Here is a 26,209-nt window from a genome sequence, read left to right as displayed (position 1 = left end):
GTCGCCCCTATCGCACAGCCCTGGTTACGGCCCTGAGTGTGCCTATATTAGGGAATTTAGACTGTAAGCTCCAATGGGGCAGGGACTGATGTGAATGAGTTCTCTGTACAGCGCTGTGGAATTAGTGGCGCTATATAAATAAATTAATATTATGATGATGATGATTTGTGTGTTGTAATAAAGCTGTGGAGCTGAGACACAGAATAATGTGTTTTAACCATGCATAAATAAAATAAAATATGTTGTTTTGCTTTACCACTTAGCAAGGTGACTATCAATTTATTTATATTTATAACTGTTCAGGAAAATATACAGGCTTAAGTTATTTATATTCATGTACACAGGATCTTACTTTTTTGCCCGTTGCCTTGTATAAACCTGACTGCTCAGCACTGGCAAGTAAAAACATTGCATAACATGAGTAAGCAAGTTTATTTGAGACAAACTTTTCAAAGTGGCGCTAGTTACATAGTGCACTTGGTCGTGCTGCACTTGCATTCATACACTTTGTAAGTGGCTGAGCTAATGAAAAGTAGAGCTTGCCATTTGTCTCCTAACAAATCTGTGTGACTCCTAGCATCCGCACAGATGGAGAACGCATTGTGTAATATTTATAAAAATCATAGTGTCCTGCTACATCGGGGTAAATTGTTCATTGTGGCGTAACATTTTAAAATAACACGTTTTCTACAAATCTAATGAAAACACTTAAAATACAGACACTTAACTTCAACAAACAACTGTAGAGCACTGCACTGCTTCGACACTTCTTGGGAAGCAGGGGGTCATTTTGCACCTGCATACTTTCAGCACAAACACCATAGCTACATTATAAATTAAGCTCAGTAGATCACCATTAAGCCATTATTACTGTATACATGGTAACATTCCAGCTCAAGAAATTACAAATCTGTGTGGAAAAAATGCAAATGTGCACTGCATGATTTTCTTTGCTTCTTCTACATTGGTTTTATAACTGTTCCTCTAAAACCCCAGCAGTGTTTAGAGAATTTACAAGTGTGACCGTGTAAGTTTGATCATAAGAAATCAATGACAACACAGGTGTTGTCTCTATAAATATCACGTGTCACACCTAGGAATAGAAGGTGTGACATGTGGTAACACATTGTAACAAAGAATACATCAAAACAAGTCCTCTTCTCATTGTACTTGGTATTAACCTTGATGACATAACAAATCACTATTCTGTCTCATTTAGATATGTGGACCGTAATGTTACATCAAAAATAACCACACAATTATGTGTTCCACACAGAAAAATTAAAATGCAGATGTTTATTTATATTTAATGTTGCTATTGTGTTTGAGATCCTATAATAACTGATCGTTTAACAGACCATATTTTATAGATCTATTCTTCAGTTGTTTGATAAGCCAAGCAGCTCTTCCACTGGAATCTATGGATGACATGTAATATATCTTTCCCAATTAATGAATTTGGTCCATGTGGTTTACTATCCATTTGGAAATATATAACAAAAATCAGCTTGGTTAATAATGAGCATTTACCTTTTAATGGTTACTGTTCCCTATTTGTGTTCTTTACCATAGTGCATATGCACCAGACATGCTTTATTTCAGTGACATATCTCTTTTTACATTGGTTTGAGGCTTTTAAATACTGATATTTTAGTGATAGACTGTATTCTTGTAGTAAAACTGGCCATTTCACTGCTAGCCCTATGCTATAGATTTATTAACGATGTCCTTGGTGTGTAGGTTTCTGCACAGGAGGTGAGAAAGGATAATCCCCTCCAATTCAAGTTCCGTACCAAGTTCTATCCTGAGGATGTGTCTGAGGAGCTCATCCAGGACATCACACAAAAACTATTCTTCCTGCAAGTCAAGGATAGTGTCCTGAGTGACGAAGTGTACTGTCCTCCGGAGACTGCTGTGCTCCTCGGCTCTTATGCTGTACAAGCCAAGTTTGGGGACTATAGCAAAGATACACACAAGTCTGGATATCTGAACTCAGAACGTCTCTTGCCACAAAGGTGAGCCCACAATTTAAAAAACAAGAAACAGAACCATAAAACCTTCTAGACAGTGGTGTAATTCGACCGGGGTGAGCTAGGGTGAAATTCTGGCACTTTTTTAAGGATACAGGTGAATCACTATAACATTTTTACCTACTCTCCACTTTTTGGAGACACCTCCACAGATGAAAACTACACCTATGTACAACATTTACTAACATTAGTTATAGCAGCCTATGCTATGGGGCCAGAGGTATAAAGAGCCCGTCTAGGTCTCCTCCTAGATATCAAATTGTTTCCGCTATCCATTTCCATTAAGTAGAGCAGTCTCTGATAAGTGGACAAGTCTATTAGGGGACAAGGAATTGCTGTAATTAATGGAAGCCGTGTGTGTGAGCTGATGGAAGCAAGTTGACAGCTGACAGTAGTGGACAGTTCAGTGGGACTACAGTAAACTTTTTGTCTGCCGTTGTCCTGTATGTGGTGGTTATGATGCAAGGTGTAGAGATCCATAAATATTTTGCTATGGGGCCCATTATTTTTTTAGATGCGCCGCTCCTAGTTATTTGAAAGAAATCTTAGGAGGCACATTGTGAAAGAGTGTGAATCCAAACTACTACTACTTTTGAACCACCCATTTCATAATAATGTGATTTATTTAGCCACTCTCATTCAAAGTGCACCTAGAACTGCACTTCTATGCCAAGTGCAACTGGAAGGTGCAAAATACGTCCCACTAATCGGAAGGGATGAGACCCGATTTCCACTAGCTCAGTCCTTTTGCGAATTGAAAATGGATGTGCACCTTTCCACAGAACAAAGAATGTCCCTAGAAAGGTGCATTTTACACCCTTTTATCTCATCCCAGTAACCTTGATCAGCAACTTGAAATCTCATTTTTCCAGAGTGCCTGAAAATTATTTCTACGTGTGCCTAATTCTTACATACCAAGTAATGCCTTTACTCTAGCTGATGATGATGATACTCTGCCAAACTCCTCCCATTGGCTAGTGCAAATGCTGCTATCTAACTTTATCAACCTGTGCACTTTCTCAGATATAGGAGCACTTACACCAATCGAGCACCATTGCTCCTCCAATGAGCATTTTGCACAGCAGCCAGCTCATTGGTGCTCCCTAATGGAGACCCGGATTGTTCATGATTTATTAGTTTAAAAAATGTAAGTTTTCTTAGATATTGTGTTGCATATAGGAACCAATGCTTCCTAATTTTACCTCTTTACAAGATTTGTTCTTTACGTCGTATAACTGCTTATGTTCAAAACATGTTGTAGGAATTTACCTTGCTGATTTAATGACGATGTTTTCTTCTAGAGTGTTGGATCAGCACAAGCTTTCCAGAGAACAGTGGGAAGAGAGGATAGAGGTGTGGCACTCGGAGCACCGTGGCATGCTCAAGTGAGTCTGGTTTTTGTGCTTTGTATGTAACTCATATTGTGTAACTGCCTGTTTACCTACTCATATACTTTGGAACACTCCTTATCAAAATATATCCCTGTTTACCTTTTATCAAGCCAGCTTACCTTGGAAACACCTTGGTTTCAAAGCAGTTTTGCAGAGTTGAGAATCCATGCAGCAATGTAAGAATTAAAAGTATCTTGTCGGTAATTTTTTAAGAAAAAATACAAAGATATATCTTGAATGATTTATTATTTTATTTTTTTAAATAATTTTCCTGACTGACCCTAGGAGAGGCATTTTTCTCTGCACACACCTGCCTAATATTGTGTAGGTCCCTCTCATGCCGCCAAAACGGCCGTCAAGGCATGGACTCCACCAGACCTCTGAAGGTGTCCGGTGTTATCTGGCGCCAAGATGTTAGCAGCGGATCCTTTAAGTCCTGTAAGTTGTGAGGTGGGGCTTGCACGGCTCTGACTTTTTTTTCCAGCACATATCACAAATGCTCGATCAGATTGAGATCTGGGGAATTTGGAGGCCAAGTCAACACCTTGATCTTTGTCATGTTCCTCCAACCATTCCTGAATAATTTTTGCAGTGTGCCAGGGCACATTATTCTGCTAAAAGAGAATATCTTTGTCATGAAGGGGTGTACTTGGACCACCTAGCTAAACATTGTTGCAGACCATGTCAAAGTAAAATCCACATGAATGCCAGGACCCAAGGTTTCCTAACAGAACATTGCTCAGAGCATCACACTGCCTCTGTCGGCTTGCCTTCTTTACATGGTGCTTCCTGATGCCATCTCTTCCCCAGGTAATCGATGCACACACACCCAGCAGTAAATATGATGTTAAAAGAAAAAAAAAATCATTCATCAGACCAGACCCCGTCTTCCATTGCCCCGTCGCCCAGAATTAGCACTCGCGTGTCCATTGTAGGCGCTTTTGGCGGTGGACAGGGGTAGTATTGGGCACTCCGACCGGTCTGCGGCTACGCACCAAGTTGATGCACTGCGTGTTCTCATTCCTTTCTATCAAACAGAAGTTGAAGTTGCTCAATCAATTTATAGGTTCATAGCAGGTGCTTGAAAGGGCGGGGTTATCCAGCAAGGAACAAATACAGAGAAAAATCCCCCAGTACACTGCTATAACCAGCAAAGGAATTGCTATTTCTACTTGTACATAAAAATGCAGAAATCTCAGTTGCACACATTTGCAAATGTATGGAAAGCCACCTGCCACTTAACAGCGCTTCTGCGAATAGGGTGGTCCTAACTGTAAACAGTGGGAGTCCCTATATTGGGCCATACATATATGTGTTTTTAAATTGAGAGCTAACTTATCAAGAACCAGGAACCTCCAAATGTCAAGATGGTGCCAGCACTCCCTATCAGCTACTGACACCAAAGCATGCCTTTGAGATGTGGAAGTTGCTTAATCAATTTATAGATTCATACCAGGTACTTGAAAGGGTGGGATTATCCAGCAAGGAACAAATACAGAGAAAAATCCACAGGCACACTGCTATAACTAGCAAAGGAGTTGCTTTTCTCTGTATTTGTACCTTTCTATCAAAGCCAGCATTAGCTTTTACTGCAATTTGGGCTACAGTAGCTCTTCTGTGGGATTGGACCAAACTGGCTAGCCTCGCTCCTCACGCGCATCAATGAGCCTAGGGCGACCATAACCCAGTCGCCAATTCACCAGTTGTCCTTCCTTGGACCAGTTTTGGTAGGTACGAACCACTTCATACCGGGAACAACCCACAAGACCTGCAGTTTTTGAGATGACTTGACCCAGTCATCTAGCCATCACAATTTGGCCCTTGTCAAAGTCGCTCAAGTCATTATCCTTGCCCATTTTTCCTGCTTCTGACACATCCGCTTCAAGAAGAGACTTTTCACTTACTGCCTGATATATTTCACCCCTTGATAGGTGCCATTGCAACAAGATAATCAAAGTTTTTCACTTCAGTTACCAGTGGTTGTAGTGTTGTGGCTGATTGGTGTACCCGTGAATGTAATAAGATAGCTAGATGAACTTCTCTGTTTTAGGTATAGATCAATTTGAAGTGAGCCTGAAACCTTCAAGATTAAAAAAAAAACAAAGAAAAACTATATGAAAAATCCACCAATATTAATAGGAAAAAAGTTTAATTTTCAATATATTCTTCCATATTCAAGTCTTAGCATGTCAGTAGCCGGAATCTTTGCGAAGCATATTATGTATGAATGTGTGTACGTGTCATCTAAGATTACGATGCACACACAAGCGACCTACTAATATCACTTAGCCGAAGTACTTTAAGGAAGTTGTGTTAGAGCAAAGTTCATAACATCAGGCTGCAGGAATTACTGGATATGTGAGCATAAAATGCTTTGATAAAATGGGCATTAAGTAAAAGTAACTTTTACAATATATTTTTATTAATGTCTAGCTTCATATGTCAAATGTTTCTGATTCAGGAGAAATCAGCCAGGTCTGGGTTCCATTCATTAGTCCCAAGCATTGAACAATTTACATCTTTATATTTCTAAGTTACTGGACCATTGGCCTTTTCTATCACTTTCTCTGTATTTCCTTTGGAGTGTAAACTGTGGTGAACAGGGCTATCAGACTTTACGTTTTATGGAATGTTTCATCTACTTTTATCAATTTTGTTTGTTTTTAATCTGCATTGCTGCGAAATATGTTGCCACTTTATATAGAGTACTGTATAATAACTCACCTCTTATATTGAGTGTGGTTTAATTTGAAGTTTATCATGTTATTCTCACAGGGGAACAGCATATAGTCTATCAAAGCAACTGTCCTTTCAGTCAAGCAAGATTTTTTTTACTCTTTTCAGGCACTGGGTAGTAAAGCAGTTAAGGTAGCAAGTGACCATTTGATGCTGTCTGATTCTATCACCCAGAATCCTCATCTGTATACATGAAACTATTCAGACATTTAAAAAGGACATGTTTTTATATGACATTTTCCTGTTCCACATAGCTGATAATTGGTTGGGTTTTTTAATTAGTTACTGATGATTTCACATTTCAATGCTGTGCAGAGAGGATTCCATGCTGGAATATCTGAAGATAGCCCAAGACTTGGAGATGTATGGCATCAACTACTTTGAAATTAAGAATAAAAAGGGAACAGATCTCTGGCTGGGAGTGGACTCTCTGGGCCTAAACATTTATGAGCACGATGACAAGTAAGTAATAGGCTAATTGTTTTAAAAGTTTGGAAACAATAGCTTCAACACAGACTTACACTGCATTGTTTTGCAAACATGTGACTACCTACCTGGCATGAAGTGAAGAGAAACTGTGCTGCTATTCATCTTTTCCATACCGTATATACTCGAGTATAAGTCGACCCGAATATAAGCCGAGGCACCTAATTTTACCACAAAAAACTGGGAAAACGTATTGACTCGAGTATAAGCCTAGGGTGGGAAATGCAGCAGCTACTGGTAAATTTCAAAAATAAAAATCGGTAGGTTAAATGTTTTTTAATATTTTAATTTTATTTTTTTATTTAATTTATGTTCTCAGACATTCTGCCTCCATGGGGGAGACATTTGGCATTAAATCCTCTTTGTGCAGTTATTTTATGTTCTATTCAAAGCTGTCATTTCACACCGCAAAGTACAGTATAGCGCACAGGACGAATCAATTGTAATGTGGCAATAGACACAAATTTGAGTTAAGTACCATAAAAGCCATGCAGTCGTAATTCACATGAATACCACTTTTTCCGGATTACTGTGATACGGGAACATTTTAAAGCTTTCTACACAAGTGAAATAATTATTTCAGCGTCCAGTTACAATGTATAAGTTTGCCACTGGCTGTAGCGTATTATAACAGCCATTGTACACAAATCACACAGCCCGATTAAGGGAACCGTAGGTTAGGGAGATAAAAATTTCTACACCCAGAGGAAATAAAACCAAAAGACAACCGTTAAATTACATATCTGAGCACAATAATCACATGCGGGCGCCGCTCACCCAGAAGCATACAGAGCAGAGCAGGTCACCAGCGCAGTGGAATCAGACAGGGCAGCGTACCCCGAGGATATCTCGCACTGCTGCCGCTGGCCACCTCAAGCAGGTACTTTTCATTGTGGTCCTGGAGCATCACTCGAGTATAAGCCGAGGGGGGGCGGCAGCTTTCCCAGCACAAAAAATGTGTTGAAAAACCCGGCTTATACTCGAGTATATACGGTATTACATATTTTTCACCACTCCTTTATGATTATCATTTATTTTTGTTTTTTTATTATTTACACTTAAATATATGGCAATAAAGTGCAAAGTAAGAACTGTAGAGACACTGCATGATGCTTAGATCCGTGCACCAGACTGCTCAGATTTTACTTGTTTGTAGACCAGCTTTTCCAGGGAGGCCTCCCCAATTGTATCAGGATTGCAGAAGAACTGCATTGTCACACACCTACAAACAGGTCAAATCCATTTCCTTGGGGGCTGAATTTTTGAATATTACAACATTTCGTTACAGGTTGAATTAATCTGTATTTCTCTGGTTCATTAGGAATTACATTGCAGACCCTTACTGTCTCATATTGGCAGCTTCATGGAATCCATTGTATGTTATTTTAGAACCAAAATTTGCTTCTTGGAAATGTGTATGTCATTAAAAAAATCTTGGTTGACCAGCTTGGCAGCGTAATTCTAGAATTCTGTACTGTCAATAATATACATATTTATTGAATATCAAAATAGTACCTTTTATTCTGTGCATGTCTTCATTGGCTGTAGTAAGATGTTATCTGTAACTTTGTAGAAGTACTGAGGGAGGAGTGAATATGAGAGGAAAGGAGTATAGTAATAGAATATAGCTTTATTAGCATCGTTGGTTAATAAATGTAATGTTGGGAGCCTGTGTCTGTGCTTAAATGCTTCTGTGCCAAGGGCTCAGCAAGGCTCAAGGTGTGGTTAGCCGCCTCCAATCCTGTCTGGAGAAGTAGAAAGGAGTACATTAAGTCATTCTTTCGCAATCTGCCAACCTTCCAGTTTTCTCTCTGAAGAAACAAGGAGTGTCTGTCTGTAGGTTACGTAACAGAAACTGCCAGTACTTTTTTATCATTATTTGAAGTACTGGAACACTACAATGTCACTATGGAGACACAAACAGGTTTTTCAAGCTGCTGTAACCTACAAACTACAGGACTGAGCAGAGAAAGTTTTATAGCAGAAGCCCAACAACACCCTCTAGCTGTACACAGATAATTTTTTGCATATGATTGTGTTCTTTACTGTAAATGAATAGTTTGAAAACCTACATTCTTGGAATTCACAACCTGAGGCCAGATATCTACTGGAGTTTGATATTCATTTAAAAAGTGTTTGATATGCAATTGCTTTACTTGTGTTTGAGGTCATTCCTTGACGTCAATACATTTAACTTTTGCTAACCGCATTGAATGGAGCAGACAGTGGTCAGAAAATTACAGCCTGGCTAAATGTAATCTCACATTATGATTGTTGTGTATGATGTGTACCTTAAGAGAGAAAATATTTCTGTTATAAAACAATCTTTATTATTGTGCTAAAAATGATTGTTACTCCAGAACTGCAATGTGCCTGAGCACTGAACCACTCTTTTTATCTATATTGAGTTCATATTGCAGGCAGTTTGAAACCACAAATACTCAGACTGCTTGGAAGGCTGTCCATTATAGACTCCAGAAGAAATATAGCTACAAATTGGGTGTACATTGTGATACACAGGATCTTTCCTATAGGCAATGAATTTTGCAGTACTTTTACAGCATTATGCAGCTCAACTAGCAACTCACTATTCATGGTTCCCATCACTTGAAACCAATTTTTAGAGTAACATGACTTTTCCACCTCCCCGCAAAGCTATACAGGTACATCTAGTTTGCGGAGGCATATGTAAAGAACGCAGAGTAGGCATGCACTGTGAAATGCTCACAGTCGACCATGTGGGTCCACTACCACTACTACTATATGAGGTCCAATAGTTTTCTTACAGTGCTTTCCTATTCAGTCTTCCTAGAACAAACCTTAAAATAAACTGTACAAATAGAGGACAGAAGACTAAAAGGAAAGGTGAAAGCACCGTCTATATGAATAGAATCTTAATGTGAGTGACTATTGTTGTTTTCCTGAAATCCATGTAGATCCGAAACAAATCTATGCTATCCAGTACAGAGAGAGCTTAGATGCTGCATTTCTACCTGTGACAAGCTTGCACATTGAAAAGACATGCTACTTCCATGCTCATATCATAAATCTATGTATTATTTTTCTATGGTGTGAAAGAGAGTTATATGTTACAAGTGTGAAGAGAGTTTATACACAGTTGTGAATACATAAAGCCATATTTCTTCTGAAAGTTTAAATCCTGATGATCCATGTTTCCAGCTGGGATTAAGTTATGTGGAAGGCATAATAAGATTGTCGCTTATGTTCAAATGTTTTTATGTGCTGGTAGCTTGTATTGGAGCAATAGACTAGGTTTCAACCATATTTGGCCATCTTAGTATAAATCCTTGAATAATTTTAGTGTTTGTACTTCCATTAGCTCCTGTTTAATTGTAGACTATAAATTAGGGTTCAAGTTCAGTCCAATATGGGTTGATTGTATCTCTAGTTTTAAAGTATATAGTATCAAAAATATAATTTCCTTCTTTTAGTTGAACATACATACTGTACCTTGCTTTTTACCACATCAGAACATTTGGTTATCGGGAACCACTGCAAGGATTCCATCTGCACCAAACACATGTGTAGTTCTTGGATACACCTTGAATATGCACATTTGTAATATGCATATATTGTGATCAGTTTTATAACTTTTCAACACTTTGTTTTAGGTTGACCCCAAAGATCGGTTTCCCCTGGAGTGAAATCAGGAATATCTCCTTCAATGACAAGAAGTTCATTATCAAACCTATAGATAAGAAGGCACCTGTAAGTGTCAGCTTAATGAATACCTGGCTTTGTTGTGAATAGATTATATTTTAATTTTATATAATGAGTGTCAGGACAAATGTGTTTATTCATAAACCTATTCAGAAATTACTTCAGCCTATTTATGTTTGTCTTTCATTCCCAAGTCACTGACTTGATAAGTAAATAGACAGCACCTTCTAAACAAATTATTCTCCATAGGTAACTTCTCTATATCCTGCTTATTCGCATTCACTGCCATGAGCGGAAACAGCCATATTGCTTTGTCATGAACAAAGATAGAATATTGACAGGGCTTTAGCAAGCATTAAGTCCTGACCATATTATGTTCATTAAATGGGAGCAACCAGTGTTATTCAGTGAGGAAACCTTTCCCCGTATACATGTTTAGAAATATGTATGTTTTAGTATAATGTCTATCTAGTGGGTTTATTCTCTCTGTTGTGTCATGTCAGGACTTTGTCTTCTATGCTCCGCGCTTGAGAATCAACAAGCGAATCTTGCAGCTTTGTATGGGTAATCACGAGCTGTACATGCGGCGCAGGAAACCGGACACCATTGAGGTGCAGCAGATGAAAGCACAGGCCAAGGAAGAAAAAAGTCATAAGCATATGGAACGGTGAGTAAATGAGCGCCAGACAGCTAATATCATTCAACTTCTGTTACAGAATTTTGCTTCCTAAAGAACGGAATAACATGACTTTGTAGCCTCATTTTATATACTTTGTACAACAGTGTGCTATTTAAACCTCTATAGTGTAAACAAAGAAAACTCCCTGGCCTGTGTCAAGTTTATCATTAACTACATTTGTCAAATGCCAAAGTTTTGCTGCCAACAGTGTTAAGATTTGAACATGGTCGGAACCAGGCACAAGTTCTGTGCTCTTTTTTTTTTTTTTTTTTAAACAAAACTTGTGTGCAAGTTGCATTCGGACCTGAATCGGGCCATGTATGTTTAAAATGGGAACTGAATACCATTCTAATGGTTATTGGTCTGGTTTCCTCCACTCTGGCACATGGAGAAAATTCTGACAGTTTTTAACAAATTAAAGATAACAGAAAATATAAGAGAGCAATAGTGGATTTTTAATAGCGTGACTACGTCTGTTTTAATTGTTGTGTTTAGTGTACATAGGGATGTACAATACAAATGGATCTCTTTCTTTAGTAAGCTGAGGAGTTAGTGATGTCCCCTTGTTCATTGTTCCCCACACAGACAGCAGCTTGAAAATGAAAAAAAGAAGAGGGAAGCCGTTGAGAAAGAGAAGGAACAAATGATAAGAGAAAAGGAGCAGCTTATGCACAGATTGCATGAATATGAGGAGAAGACTAAGAAGGCAGAAAGAGGTAAGCCAGAAGTAGTTGAATTCTTAACTGAAGTGGTGCTGTATCCCCTAAGCCTGTATTTTGCACCCTGAAATACAAGCTTTTATCATTGTTCATTATCTACTACCGCCTAGGAAATCGCTACTCAATATTTGTATTAAAAAGTGAAATAATTTTAAATAATTTATAGAAATAGTAGTGGAAAATGTTTGCCTCATCTGTCCATGTTGTGCAATGAAATTTTTTAGGAAGTACCCGATACCGCTTAATTAAAATGTTGAATGGAAATCCATCAAATAGAAGTTATACCCACAATCTTAAAATTATATAAAATAAATCAAGTAATGTGAAACTGCTTAGCAAAAAGATAAGTTAACCTGGTTAAATCATGTAATCAAATTAACATTTATCATGATTTCTAGGTGAAAAGTACATACATCCAAGAAAGCAATAGGTTGAGATATTGCACAGTAAAAATTGGGGTCTCAATAATGAGTTAGAACACAGCCAAAACCCCTTGTTTTATTGGGCTTTTTTTTCTCAGCATTGGTTTTCATGTCTGCTGGGCGTGCAGGTTTAACCGGGGCAATTGGGGGTGTATGTATATATGTATGTGTGTGTGTCCTTTGCGGTCGACTCTTTAGCAGAGCTCACAAGGGTAACCTCTCACTGTGAGGTAGGTGAACCTTCTACTTCTGTTTCTGCCCTACATCAGTCAGATACACAGTCTGGACAGTCCCCTTCAGGGGCATCCTATGTAGAATCCTCTTTAGCACAGACTCTTGCGGTCTCAGCCCAGGGTTTAGTTACAGCTACTTCCTCACTGGAAAGCTTACTGAATGCTGTTAAGGGACCATCTCATAATCGTCAGGCGAGATTCTGGAAGAGGATTCGGCCAGTTTGGAAGATTCATCAACAGTGCAGGGTGTAGAGGACCTGGTGCTGCGAGTGCCCAAAACATTAGGCTTCACTAAACCAGAGATATCTCGGGCAGCTGTTTTTCTCTGTTTAAAAGGCATATTAAACAACTAGCTTCCATTCCTCCATCACCTTAATTAATGGAAGTAACTTCAGACGCCTGGAAAAAGCCTGATCAGCGCTTTAGCATTCCAGGAAAATTTTAAACTCTCTACCCTCTTCCAGCTAAAGATTGTGATAAATGGGAAGATTTCCCAAGAGTGGACCCTCCCAGAGCCAGGTTGACTAGAGCAACCACTTTACCAATTGACGGGGTTATTTCCCTCAAGGACGCCACGGACAAGAAATGTGATTTTTTTTTTTTTTTTTGCTCCGGTCAGCTTACGAAGCAGCTGGTAGTATTTTCAGGCCGTCTATGGCCACGGCCTGGATCAACAAGGCTATCCAAACATGGGCAGAGCAGTTGTTCAGAGGTCTCTGGGAGAGAGGCATCAGAGTTTGTAGGACAGGCATAATTGGATGTTAATTCTGTCGTGGCTAAGCTTTCTGCGTTGGTCATAGCAGCCAGACGTTCCTCTCTTGGTCCTCAGACGCGGATTCCAAACGCACCTTGGAAGCTGTACCTTTTGATGGCATTTTTACTCTTTGGAGCCAGATTAGACCAGCTCATTTCGGAACCTACGGGTGGTAAAAGCCCATTTTTGCCTGACATTCAAACCAGGCCTAAACAGCCTAGGTTTCGATCCTTCTGGCCCTTCTACAGATCCAGAGGATACCCTGCTTGAGGAGGTATCCGTAGGGGCTGGGGTCCCTCACGCAGAGGACATCCCAAACAGACAGTTGGCCTCAGCAGGACGTGATCTCCATACACAGAGCTGTAGTGGGGCCATGTCTTCTGCTTTTTCGGGACAGGTGGCTGAAATCATCGTTAGACCCATGGATCGGGCATTGTCACGAGGAGGTATGTCATAGACTTACCTCAGTTTCACAGTTGCCGTTTTTTTCATCACGGGGCTTCCAGCCTGCTGTATTCGGCACAATGCTCTGTAGATAGCAATCCAGAACTTGCTGGGCGCGGGTGTCATGATTCCAGTTCCATCACCAGATAGAGGTTTGGGGTTTTACTCAAACCTTTTCCTAATGCCAAAGCCGGACGGCTCCTTCAGATGAATTTTAGATTTAAAGATAACTTGGAGTCAAGGATTCAAGATGGAATCTCTCAGGTCAGAGATAGCAGCCATGAAACAGGCAGCGTTTTTAGTTTCCCTGGATAGAGAGGACGCTTACCTGCACATTCCCATTTGGCACAGTAATCAATGCTCACTACGCTTTGCAGTAAAGGAAAATCATTTCCAGTTCAAGATGGTACCCTTTAGTCTAACAACTGACACGATGGTCTTTACAAAGGTAATGGAAGCCCTACTTCGCTCCTAGAGCGTCACGGTCATCCCTTACTTGGACGACCTTCTATTGAAGGCTCCGTCTTCTCAAACTTTGTCACAGCACATTCAGTTGACCAGATCCTTCCTAGAGGAGCATGGTTGGATAACAAACCTGCTAAAGTCATCTATAATCCCATCAAAAAGAATGCGTTTTCTAGGATTAAATTTCGACACCAGGTGTTAGTTTTCCTTCCAGAAGACAAGATACTCTCTATCGGTCCAGTCCAAGACCTCTTAAGCAGGCGTCAGATGTCCCTGCTGCAATGCATGAGGCTGCTGGGGGACAATGGTGTCAATCTTAAACAGTGCCCTATGTTCAGTTCCATTCACGAGTGCTTCAGTTGGAAATCCGGCGCTAAAGGTCAGGCTCTTACTCAAACCTAGACAAGCAGATGATCATACTATCATCTCAGGTCCACCTGTCCTTCACTTGTGACTTCTCAGGCCACATCAAGGACATGTGAATGGACGATTGTCACCACAGATGCAAGTTGGGGGAGATTCATTTCAACCCTCAGATTCCAGGGTCAGTGGGATCAGCTGGAGTCATCTCTTGCCATCAGCGTGCTGGAGCTATGAGCTATCTACAGGGTGCTGGTACATGCTCAGGTGTTTCTGCGTGGAAAGCTGGTCAGAGTCCAGTCGGACAATGCGACAGCAGTAGCGTACCTCAATCATCAGGTTGCACACACAGTGCCAGGGTCATGAGTGAAGCAAGCAATAATGCTGTGGGCAGAGAAACACATTCCGATTATATCGGCAATATTCATTCCAAGAGTGGACAACTGGGAGACCGATTTTCAGCCGAAATATAGTTCATCCGGGAGAATGGTCCCTTCAACCAGTGGTTTTTGATCTCTTGGTTCAACAAAGGGGTTGTCCAGAGATAGATCTGATGGCCTCAAAGTTCCCCCTTTCCAATGATCCCAAAGGTTCTCAAGAAATGGGTGAGGGCCAGTCTAGTGGCTCCGGACTGGCCTCGCTGAGCCTGGCACTCAGATCTGTTAGGAATGGTAGTAGAACCTTCATTCAGACTAGACTTAATCACACAAGGTCCCCTTCTGTGTCACTTGTTAGATCAGCTGACTTCAACGGCGTAGCTATTGAGACCATGATTCTGAAAGCCAAGGGTCTTTCAACTAAAGTAGTTTAGACCATATTCAGGGCCAGGAAGAATTCATCGACAACCAATTACTACAGAACATATGTACTATGGTGTGAATGAAATCACTTTCACACTTCCTGTTTCAAACTCTCTCAGTTGCTAGCCTTCCTTCAAGCTGGTTTAGACAAGGAGTTGTTCTTAGCCAAGTTAAAGTCGCAGGTTTCAGCATTGTTCATTTATTTTCAGCATAAACTGGATTCCCTGCCAGAGGTTCACACCTTCGTACAGGGGGCATTTTATATCTTGCCTCCATTCATACACCCTGCTGAGCCATGGGACTTAAACTTGGTTCTCCAGGCTTTGCCCAAAGAATCATTTTAACCTTTACAGTCTGTGGAGCTTCGTCACCTTGGAATGTGGTGTTTCTTTTGGTGGTGTCTTCAGCACACCGGGTTTTCCATTTGGGTGCTTTATCTTTGGGGGAGTGGGGGGTACAATCCTTCCTAATCCGCACTAATCCTTCCTTTTGTCCCTACGGTTGTTTCCAGTTTTCATTTAAATCAGAAAATTGTTGTCCCTGCTTTTTCTCAAAGTTCTAGGTCACTTGATCAGTTTTTTTGTTACTTCTAGACTTGATCAGGGCTCTTAGGTGCTATGTGGACTGCACTGCTGGATTGTGCAAAACCACAGATCTTTTTCTGTTTTATGACACAAGGAAACGAGGTTGGCCTGCTTCTAAAGTCTCTTTAGCTCGTTGGATTACCTCCACCATCAAGATGGCTTACTCTAGGTCAGATAGACCGTTGCTGGGATGTTTGTGCGCTCATTCCACTAGAGCTGTGGGTGCTTCCTGGGCGGTGCATCAAGGAGCTTCTGCTGAAACAGCTGTGCCGTTCGGCTACGTGATCGTCTGTTCACACCTTTGTCAAATTCTATAAGGTTACAAGGCTTTGTATCACAGGATACCAGCTTTGGCCGTAGGCTTCTAGCGAGCAGCTGTGTCAGAGCAGTCCCTCCCTTAGGGGGCAGCTTTGGTAGGTCCCCTATGTATCGCAGTGTCCCCCAATAGGATGCAGGAGAAAATTGGATTTTTGTACTTACCGTAAAATCCCGTTTTCATAGTTCATTGGGGGACACTGCATGCCCACCCTTGCTCTGAGAGTTCGTAAGGTTGACTGTGTTGTTGGTTAACCTAATTTTGTCCCTTCTTCGGGCTTTGTTATATATAAACTGAAGCTCCTTCCTGTGGAAGGGGTATAGCAGGGGTGGAGCTACACTCAGACTTAACTGAGTAAGTGCCTGGACTCCTGGTACCACTTACTATACCCCTATGTATCGCAGTGTCCCCCAATGGACTACAAGAAAGGGATTTTACGGTAAGTACAAAAATCCTATTTTCATCCTGCTGGACCTCACTGCTGCTTTTGATAACTCTTCTCCTTCACTTGGTTTGGCACTTTTACAGCAATACATTATGAAACAAAGCATTACTCAACACCTTATATTTATTTGATTGCTTGGTATGCCTATACATATGCTGTTTATAAGTTTATAGATGTGAAAACATTTTTCACTGATTCAGTCTGTGTTCCATTTAACAGAACTATCTGAGCAGATCAAGAGAGCCCGCGAGCTGGAGGAAGAGAGGGTAAGAGCTCAGTTAGAAGCAGAGAGACTGGAGGCTGAACGTATCGATGCCCTCTGTGCCAAAGAAGAGCTGGAGAGACAAGCTGCTGATCAGAAGAAGAGCAAGGAGCAGTTGGTAAGACATACATGTTGATCACTTCTAGCTTTCACTAACAAACTCATGCACAAATTGCCCCTCCTAACATTCCTCAGTCTCTGTACATAATGTGTTTGCTGCCATCTATAGCACTTCCACATCATCTTCACAATGTGATGCATATTATAGAATGTAAACGATACCGCGACTACGGCTTGTATTCAGAATTAAAAGAAAAAGCAGACCTGCAAGACAACCACTTCCCAGTCCTTGGAACTGTGCACAAACCACAAGTCTGCATTGTTATGGGTTTGCAGATACACCTGAAAGTGCATAAAGACTGAAATATCCACCCTTTTACTATAAGACCAACCTAGTCTCATAAAATACTACTTGGTTTAGCCTTAGTCCTGATGTCTCATTAACACTTTAAGACATAAATATCTTTATTATATGTTGTACCTTTGTGTGTCTTAAGATTTTTATTACATTGGTCAGAGTACGCCTAGAATGCCTTTCTCCGCTGAAGTGAAATTGGAAATGCTTCCGAATGAAAGTATAATACAACGCCTAATCTAAGACACTTCTGAGCTAGTGGTAAAAAAGTCATTTTGCATCAAAAACAGGCTGTGCAGCGAAGTCTCTTGTCTATGCACTTTCTACCTCCCTTTATTGTTCTTAAACAATATTGTCTCTCAAGACAAAATCAGTTTTTTTGCATATTGGTGCACTTATGGCTGTACCATGCCCCAAGCAAGTTATTCCCACTTCTTCTCATCAGATGGAGCAAACTTCATGTGCACACCTGTGAAAACAGGTGCATCAGGCAAAGTAGGTGTGTGACATCACAAAACCATTGCACTTGTTGTAAATGAACCCTACTGACAAGTTCATTTCTAAATAAAGTGTCATTTTAATTTGTTTTTCTACCATTCAGAACATGTAGGGAAGAAAGGTATATTTAAGAGAACATGTATTTTGGTTCTTTTACTATTTTGTTCAATATTATTATGCAAGTTATTCACACATTTATATTATTTCAAGTGATTTCTATCTATACAGCCATAGAAGTTTCTGTTGATTGACACCACTTTTTTTTCCCTCTACTAGGCCTTAGAGCTAGCAGAGTATACATCAAGGATTACCCTCCTGGAAGAAGCAAAGAGGGCCAAAGAAGACGAAGCTGGCGAATGGCAACTAAGGGTATGTTTACACACTTCCTTTACCAATTACAGCATGTTTCTGAGAATAGGGTTTTAAATTAGTACGCCTCCTCTCAATGCATGCAACTACACTATATGGACAAAGATATTCAGAGGCTTGACCATTACACCAGCAGGAACTGTAATGACATTGTATTCAAATACATATATTTTAATATGGAGTTGGTCCCTCCTTTTTGCAGTGATAACAGCTTACACTCTACTTGGAAGGCTTTCACAAGATGTTGGAGTGTTTCTGTGGGAATTTGTTACCATTCATTCTGTAGAGCATTTATGAGGTCAGGCACTGATGTTGGACTAGAAGGCCTGGCTCGCAATCTCCGTTCCATTTCATTCTAAAGGTGCTCGATAGGGTTGAGGTCAGGGCTCTGTGCGGGTCAGTCAAGTTCTTCCACACTAAACTCATCAAACCATGTCTTTGTAGTCATTGCTTTGTGTACCGGGGCACAGTCATGTTGGAATAAAAAAGGGCCTTCCCCAAACTCTTGCCACAAAGTTGGAAGCATAGCATTTTCCAAAATGACTTGGTATGCTGAAGCATTAAGATTGCCTTATACTGGAGATAACGGTCCTGGCCTAAAACCTGAAAGACAGCCCCATACCATTATCCCTTTGTTTTTAAATAACTAAACTCAGAAGCATAGAGGTATACATGATAGATCATTTTTGGGCCAAATTATTTGAATTTTTTTTTTTTTTTTTATAATAGATATTGTGTTGAGTAATATTGTATAGGATGGAAATTGAAGTTTGATATTATATAGGACCAGATTAAAAACATGCATATTTTATTTTAAAAGATATTCTATGCAAATCAGTTTTTGGGAAACTGCTTTACATATGTCTTTTAGCTGAGGGTATTATAGGTAGTCCATTTCTTATACTTAGTTCATTGTTATGCTTCGCTAAATAATAATTCTGCCATTATGTAGGATAATGTGGACATAGGCTCAGTGATATATTGGAGTTTTTGCATGTTTTTTATTTCATCTCTAGAAGGAGACCAATATGACATTTCCTATACCCATTCCTTTTTTTTTTTTTCTTTTTTTTAATAAGTGTCAAATTTACTATAATATAATCAAATAAGTTCCAGCACAGTAACTATTGGTGCTGTGGATTGACAATAGGAGACCGGCTCAACATTAGGATCCAATGTTGCCTACTCTGGAAAATCAGATACTCTTTAGAGAGCTTTAGCATTGGCCTCACATTCAATTTGGAATCACGACTGTTCTGTTTAAAGGAGTGGAAAATTAATTTGTACAACTTGTTAGTATCTGTAATGACAGTATATTCAGAAACTGCTTTTTCTATGGAAAAATAGATAAAGCCTAACATTTCTAGAAAAACATTCTGAAACAAATTTAGAACTACACACATACAATTCATAGTAACAGCTGTCAAAATAACTGTTTATCTTTTAACTTCGCATCAGTTGTCATTTGAACTGGTGTTACATTTGCCCTTGACCGATCCTCTTGTTTGGTAAACAGGCAAGGGAAGCCCAGCATGACCTGCTGAGAACAAAGGAAGAGCTGCACATGGTAATGAGCGCCCCACCATTGCCGCCACCACCAGTGTATGAGCCGGTCAGAGAGTACGTCAACGATCATCTGCAAGATGATGGCATGGAATATAGTGCAGAATTCAACTACGACAATTTCCAGGATGATCGCAAAGAGGAAAATCGCATCACTGAAGCAGAGAAAAATGAGCGCGTACAAAAGCAGCTAATGGTGAGTAAAGAGTAATTCATATCTATTCCACACCACTGACATGTAAATCACTGGAATTAAAATAAACAAGTCATTAGTTACCATGAAATTCTGAATTGAATGGATTATGTTCAGAAAACATACCCAGCTTACATATCCCCAATAGTAGAAAATTATTTGCACTCCATGTCAGCACATAGTATGTAGCTCTGAATTGTAAATGAACATTGAAAACATTTTTTTAGTGAGTCAAGGTATCGGTTATCAAAATTGCAAATTATATTACTGATTATTATTAAATGAAAATGTACCAATATGAAAATAGTGAAATTTTTATGACCGATTATTAGTAATCACCTGACTATATAAAAGTTTGTGTTTAATATTTTTGATATAAAAAAAACAAAACTGTAAAACTAGCAATGCTTAAAAAATATATAGCTTAGAGTTGCTTTAGGAACAATTGCTCCCTGAAACAAACACTATAGCTTTACTGTTTATTTTGTTTATTTAATTTTGATTCTGGAATTTTCCTTTCATGACATATACTAAAGTAAGGGATACCTTGACTTAGCAATGTAGATAAGAATAGATTATTGTAGAGTTGTCTGCATCAGTAACTAAAACAGCCTAGTGTTCAGGTTTGAGCTGATAGTTGAGATGGGAAATGAATTCAAAACAAAAGTATTTAAAAATGTTTTCCTGGCCATTAAAAGCATGACTTTTTAAAAAAAATCTTTAAGACCTGGTGTGTTTAGTGACTACAGACTTGTATGAAAATATTTGAAGCTGGAAATTCAACATATTTGTCTGTCTCCTTATCAGGCTTTGACAAATGAGCTGTCTCAAGCACGGGATGACACCAAGAAGACACACAACGATCTTCTACACACAGAAAATGTGCGAGTGGGTCGCGACAAGTACAAGACCCTGAGGCAAATTCGGCAGGGCAACACCAAACAGAGAATTGATGAATTTGAAGCAATGTAAAGGATGCTGACTTTGTCAGTCACATCTCCCTAGAGGATTATATTTTTAAATAGGATCTATACATGATAAAATTGGATAGTTGACCCTTAATTGCTGCAAAAAACAGCTTGAAAATATATGTATCTTTTCTCCACTACCCATTCTTTAGCCAGCTAAATGCTGAAAACATAGTACCAAACGCTTCATCGTAGGGGCCAAACTGCAGACACATGTTTGCACCATGCAATTATTTAAGCAAATAATTATTTAAACTTTTAGTTGATACACAATTTCCAATAAAGTAACAGTTATTACTTACAATAGTGGTGCCAAAAGGTTTTTTTTTTTGTTTTTTTTCTTTTATTTGTGGAACGACAAAAAATATTTTCTAAGGCTAGATTTCAATTTAATGCAGTCACTTGTTTGGCACCACATTCTACACACTGATGACGATGGGTCATTTTTTTTTATTTTTTTTTCCACTGTAAATCGCATTGCTATATGCCTGTGATTAAAGATTTCTTGGGTGAATATTGTGCCATACATTTTTTGTGTATTTTTTTTTTGTTTACCACAAGCTAAGAATATGTATTTGCCCCTGGATGGTTTAAAAAAAAAAAAAAATATCTATATTTTACATTTGTTTGTTTAAAAACGTAAACTTTAAAGGAAAAGAAAATGAGAGCAGGGTCAAATAGTTTATTATCAAGACATTATTGATGTATTTAAATTGTTACATGATAATATACTTTGTCATGAATTTAATCTCATGAATTTTATTCATTTCTAATACATTTAAGGAGTCCTTTCTTATTTACACTCTGTATTGACCTGAACTTAAGATCTACATAATAATCAATTTCATACTAGGTAAAAGGACAACTTAAATCCTACAGAGCACCTGAGACTTTCCTGGTGTCTGAGAAAGGGCTGTGGAGGAATAGTATTGCAGCAAACACACACTGTGTAGTTACCAAAGAGCAATCCATGCATGTGGATGCAGGTTGCTGCTCATCTGTGCTTTCAGAAGAGTGAATAAAATATTTCATACTGGACATTAAGACTGATTTAGTGTGTGTTGCTAGGTTAGTGCATCAATAATTGTAATCCAGTGCACTATCCTGCACTATTACTACTACAGTAATCAATTAATAAGCTTACATCTGTTTTACTCTTCCACTTTATAGTGCTAGTTTAGGCCCAGGTTTGGCTGTCAACAGGGTTCAGTTGGTTCCATCTCAATAAAGAAACATTTGGGTAGATGTAAGCAAGCCTTCTAAATAGGAAAGGTGAAAGTGTTGTCCATAGCAACCAATCAGATTTTAGGTACCGTTTTCTAGAATGTACTAGATAAATGATGCTAGAATCTTACTGGTTGCTATGGGCAACACCTACTTTTCCATATTAGAAAGTTGAAGCATCTACCCTTAATGTCTTACTATCCTAAATTCGATCCAGATTAGTCATAGATAGCTTCCATCTCTCTGTTGCTTTTGGAGACTATCAGTAGTATAAGCTTAATATTTCTAGGCCTCATGCCCCAGATCTGAAAATTGTATTTTCACAACGTGACAAAAGGTTGGTACTATAGGTGACCTTTTTTATTTTATTATTATAAACTTGTTGGGGGAACTTTTGTGGTCTCTTCTACAGTAGCAGTTTGATACACTACAAAAAATATAACAAATCAGGCTTCTGTAGGACTTAGTATTTTTTTGAATAAATATTAGAAAAAATGTCTTAAGTTTAATCAAAAAAAGTAAATAAGTTTGCATTGTATATTTTGTTATCTTTTACAGATCAAGAATAAACTGCATATGTAAAGTTTGCTACATAAATACTTATTCAAAATTTTTTTGTCTTAAAATAGTAATATCTGTATGTATTTGCAGCACCTGAATTTATTGATTGTATTGCTTCTGTCTTCAAATGTAGATGTATGTTCATAATCTGGTTTTATACTTGCTGCTATAAAAAAAAGTAAACCTTTTAAACACGCCGTTTATATTAAAATATGCTACATACCTTGTGGCACTACATATGCTCAAACCATTCACTAGGGCTTTTTATTAAAATAAGTATTTGAGGAAATCTTAAAGTCTAATGATTAGCCTATGTTTTTTAAATTAATATTATGCTATACAGAGTACATTACTACACTATCTGTTAAAGTTTGTTAATTTCTCAGTTTGTGCTTTTTTTGTAGAAAATAAAATCCTATTGGAGTTCTTACCCTAAAAAAAAACAAACCTAACAACAAAATGTATTTTTGTGGCTCAACACACACTTGTGCAATGTACAATTGTATTCATAAAATGATGATAGCAATATGTTTGTACCATGCATTATTGACCTTTTACTGTATGTTTTTACAGACAGACTGATAGAAAATATTAACTAGAGGGGGAAAAAAAAAAAACACGCCAAGGTCCCTCTCACCCAAAAAAAAAGTGCACACAAAAATTAAATGGGCTGTGTTATTTTCCGCTGTCAAATTGATGTTTTTGGAGGTAGATATGTTTTAAAGATAGCTATACTTGGGGCATGACAACATCAATGTGCTCAGACATCATCCAATATTCATCTTTTTGGGCCCATTCACTTGCAAATTGAGGCCATCAAAATTGCAGTGTGTAGGAGCACACCAACACATACATACATACATACATATATAGCATTATTTAACCTGTATAGCCCAGCAAGCATACTTCAAAATGTATGCCTATTGATTCTCAAGTTATGCCTAAACAAATTAGATATAGTGCCTCTAGCGATGTCTAGGTTTGTGGAGAGGTGGAAAAGTCTCCAGGGCTGCCCAAGTCCAACCTCCTCGTATCGCTGCTTTCAATGAATTAAAAGTTATACTTTTTTTTTTTCTTCAGTAATACTACTTGGTTTAGCCTAACTTATGAATTTAGTTATTCAGTTTTGAGCTGGCTGTGCATCCTGCAACACAGCAAAGAAGCGCCACTTTTATTTACTTTATTTCAATGGTCTTGCTCCACAAAATGAAGTCTCATTTTTGCACTGCTCTACATGAGGCTTATGCTTACTTTGTACTTGGCAAGAAACTCACCCCACATAGCGCCTCCCTCCTGCTCCTCCACAAACACTGTCAACCTGCGTGGTAATTCCACGCTCTTTGGTGGATATCTTGATGTACTTGCGCAAACTGGCTCTTTTGCGGTTAGTGAATGACCTCTCCTGTATGGTCACAAGAATTATTGCTGGATAGGTTGTATGAATATATTTTACAGTCTATAATGTCTTCCTCCACTTGTGATGTTTTTCATCTTTTACTATTTGAAATGCATCCAAAAAAATTCAATACATTTACAACAACGTATGAAAGCATTGCAAAACTACACATTTTAATGCATTTTACTGATAAGAGATTGTGGACCAGACATATTTTTATGGCCCTGTCCTCCTCCCCTCGCATTGAATGTTGGGCATAATGTCATCACACCTTACATTTGTAGTGAGGAGCACACCGAGAGCAGCCATAAGAAGAAAGAATGCAATAGAAAGGTAAGAGAAAAGGAACAAAAGTAGCATGAAAGGCACATTGTTAAGCATCAGGAAGAAAACATTGAACTTTGTTTTAATTTAATAATAAACTTTACAAAATTGCAAATGAGACTTTTTCTTCATAAATACTGTGTCCCTGCCCATATAAGCTTACAATCTAAAGGAGAAGGGAAATGTCACACAATAGTGAAAGAAAAAAATGTATATAAAGTGCAAGCAGTTTGGAAAGAAATCTTTAGATATAATAAAAAGCATGGGCTTTAGAGCAGAGGGATAAAAAGTTTGGGACATATTATAAACTATGAGAAAGTATAGCCAAAAGAAATTCAGATATTAATTAAATATTGGTGAGGTCTATCAGAAGTTGCAGAATCTTGGTTTTGTTCTGGTAAGTGTGCCTCTTTCTACTGACTGTTGCATCAAACTGACCACCGTCTCTGATGAAAAAAGTGTGCCTTCGCTGTAGATAGGCCTTCTCTCTGTCTATCAAAGGCTGCCGGTACAAGCTTCTCCCAGGCAAAGAGATGCAAGGGCTTTCTCCTGTTTAATAAGGACTGCAGCGGTACAGGTACTGCCATCTAATAGATTTATAACATATTGTATATATTCCCCAATTCCTATTTGCTGCGAGGAGGGTTCCCAGAATCATTCCATATAGGATAAATCCCTTGGCACAATTTGGGACCAGACAAAATAAAATATAGTTTTACCATTCTTTAGTATACACAACATACTGAAACTAATCATCACGTATAATGAGCTCGGTACATTCTCATTCAAGTTCATATTTCCAGCCTAACTATCATGTAAAAAAAGAGAATGCCAACATTCATAGTGTAGTAAGTAAATCTTGAAATATTGTAGATATATGCTCACCTTTACGCCAAAACCTTGAGCTTTAAATGAATGAGTGATGTAAAGAGAAGTCACCATCCTGAAATGTATAGGATGTCTTTCATGACCATGTGTAGTCTGTATGTTGGTGTTATTAATTCCAATAATGATGGTCAGCTTTTTGTCTTTCAATCAGACATTCAAAGATCCAGTAAAACTTGAATTCTACAAAAATCTGCTAAAATAGTGTGATACCACACAAAACATTTTAGAAACAGTCAATTACATTCACTTGCTAATAGAATTATATAAATCCGTATTAAACTGCAGTGTTTGAATTGAAAGACTGCGCATTTAAAGCCCCAACTCCACACTTTGGGTGACAGGTGATTTGTTGGGATCATTTGCACACAAAAAAACACACAAAAAAAAAAAAATCTTATTTCACTAACAGATGATCACATAAATAAAACTAAAAGGTAAATCCAATAAAAAAAATGGCAGAATCCACTAAGAAGCTTAAAGTATCAATCAGAATGCAATAATGAATATATGTAGCTGACAGCAAACATTATCTGTCAGCGACATATGAGATGTTTATCCCAGAAATACATTAGACATATATGAAACAATCATATCAATCTAGCCGACATAGATTTCCCACAAAAAAACTCAGCTTGCGCTCAAAAGTCATAGTTTTTCATTTGAAAGGGAAAAAATTTCTATTAAATGCTTTATCGACTTGCCTACTTTTTGGACCTCCCTCCTGCAGGGGTGTAATAACGCAAAACAAGTCATCACAGCCCCCACCCGACAAGGTACGATAACGCTATTTGTGTCTTCAAGACAACACCCACTAACAAGAAGTAGTGGGATCTGGGAGGGTGGTCTACTCTACTAGGAGGACTCATCGAAAATCTTTAGTCTCATGGGCATTCCAGCAGTAGGCAAGTATGGTTTAAAAGTTCAATAAATAAATAAAAAGCCATAATATTTGTAATGAAACAGTGTGGATCGTGATTCACCAAATATAGCTATAATACCAATA

General features: G+C 38.5%; 1 protein-coding gene across 2 annotated transcripts in view; it reads left to right on the top strand.

Annotated features, from left to right (window-relative positions):
- Positions 1-21,339, top strand: part of EZR (ezrin) — a 66,973-nt gene extending 45,634 nt beyond the window's left edge. For both annotated transcript variants that reach the window (XM_075203124.1, XM_075203125.1), the window contains exons 5-14: positions 1,741-2,015; positions 3,332-3,415; positions 6,473-6,619; positions 10,276-10,372; positions 10,828-10,991; positions 11,589-11,719; positions 16,765-16,925; positions 17,997-18,089; positions 19,606-19,848; positions 20,653-21,339. In XM_075203124.1, coding sequence (XP_075059225.1) covers positions 1,741-2,015; positions 3,332-3,415; positions 6,473-6,619; positions 10,276-10,372; positions 10,828-10,991; positions 11,589-11,719; positions 16,765-16,925; positions 17,997-18,089; positions 19,606-19,848; positions 20,653-20,817 — 1,560 coding nt within the window. In that variant the 3' untranslated portion in view covers positions 20,818-21,339. The remainder of the gene's footprint in view (positions 1-1,740; positions 2,016-3,331; positions 3,416-6,472; positions 6,620-10,275; positions 10,373-10,827; positions 10,992-11,588; positions 11,720-16,764; positions 16,926-17,996; positions 18,090-19,605; positions 19,849-20,652) is intronic.
- The last annotated feature ends 4,870 nt before the right edge of the window (positions 21,340-26,209 follow it).

The sequence above is a fragment of the Mixophyes fleayi genome, chromosome 3, assembly GCF_038048845.1.
Source record: "Mixophyes fleayi isolate aMixFle1 chromosome 3, aMixFle1.hap1, whole genome shotgun sequence".
Classification (NCBI taxonomy): Eukaryota; Metazoa; Chordata; class Amphibia; order Anura; family Limnodynastidae; genus Mixophyes; species Mixophyes fleayi.
Note: the sequence above shows the minus strand (reverse complement) of the source record. Positions and strands in the feature narration are given on the sequence as shown.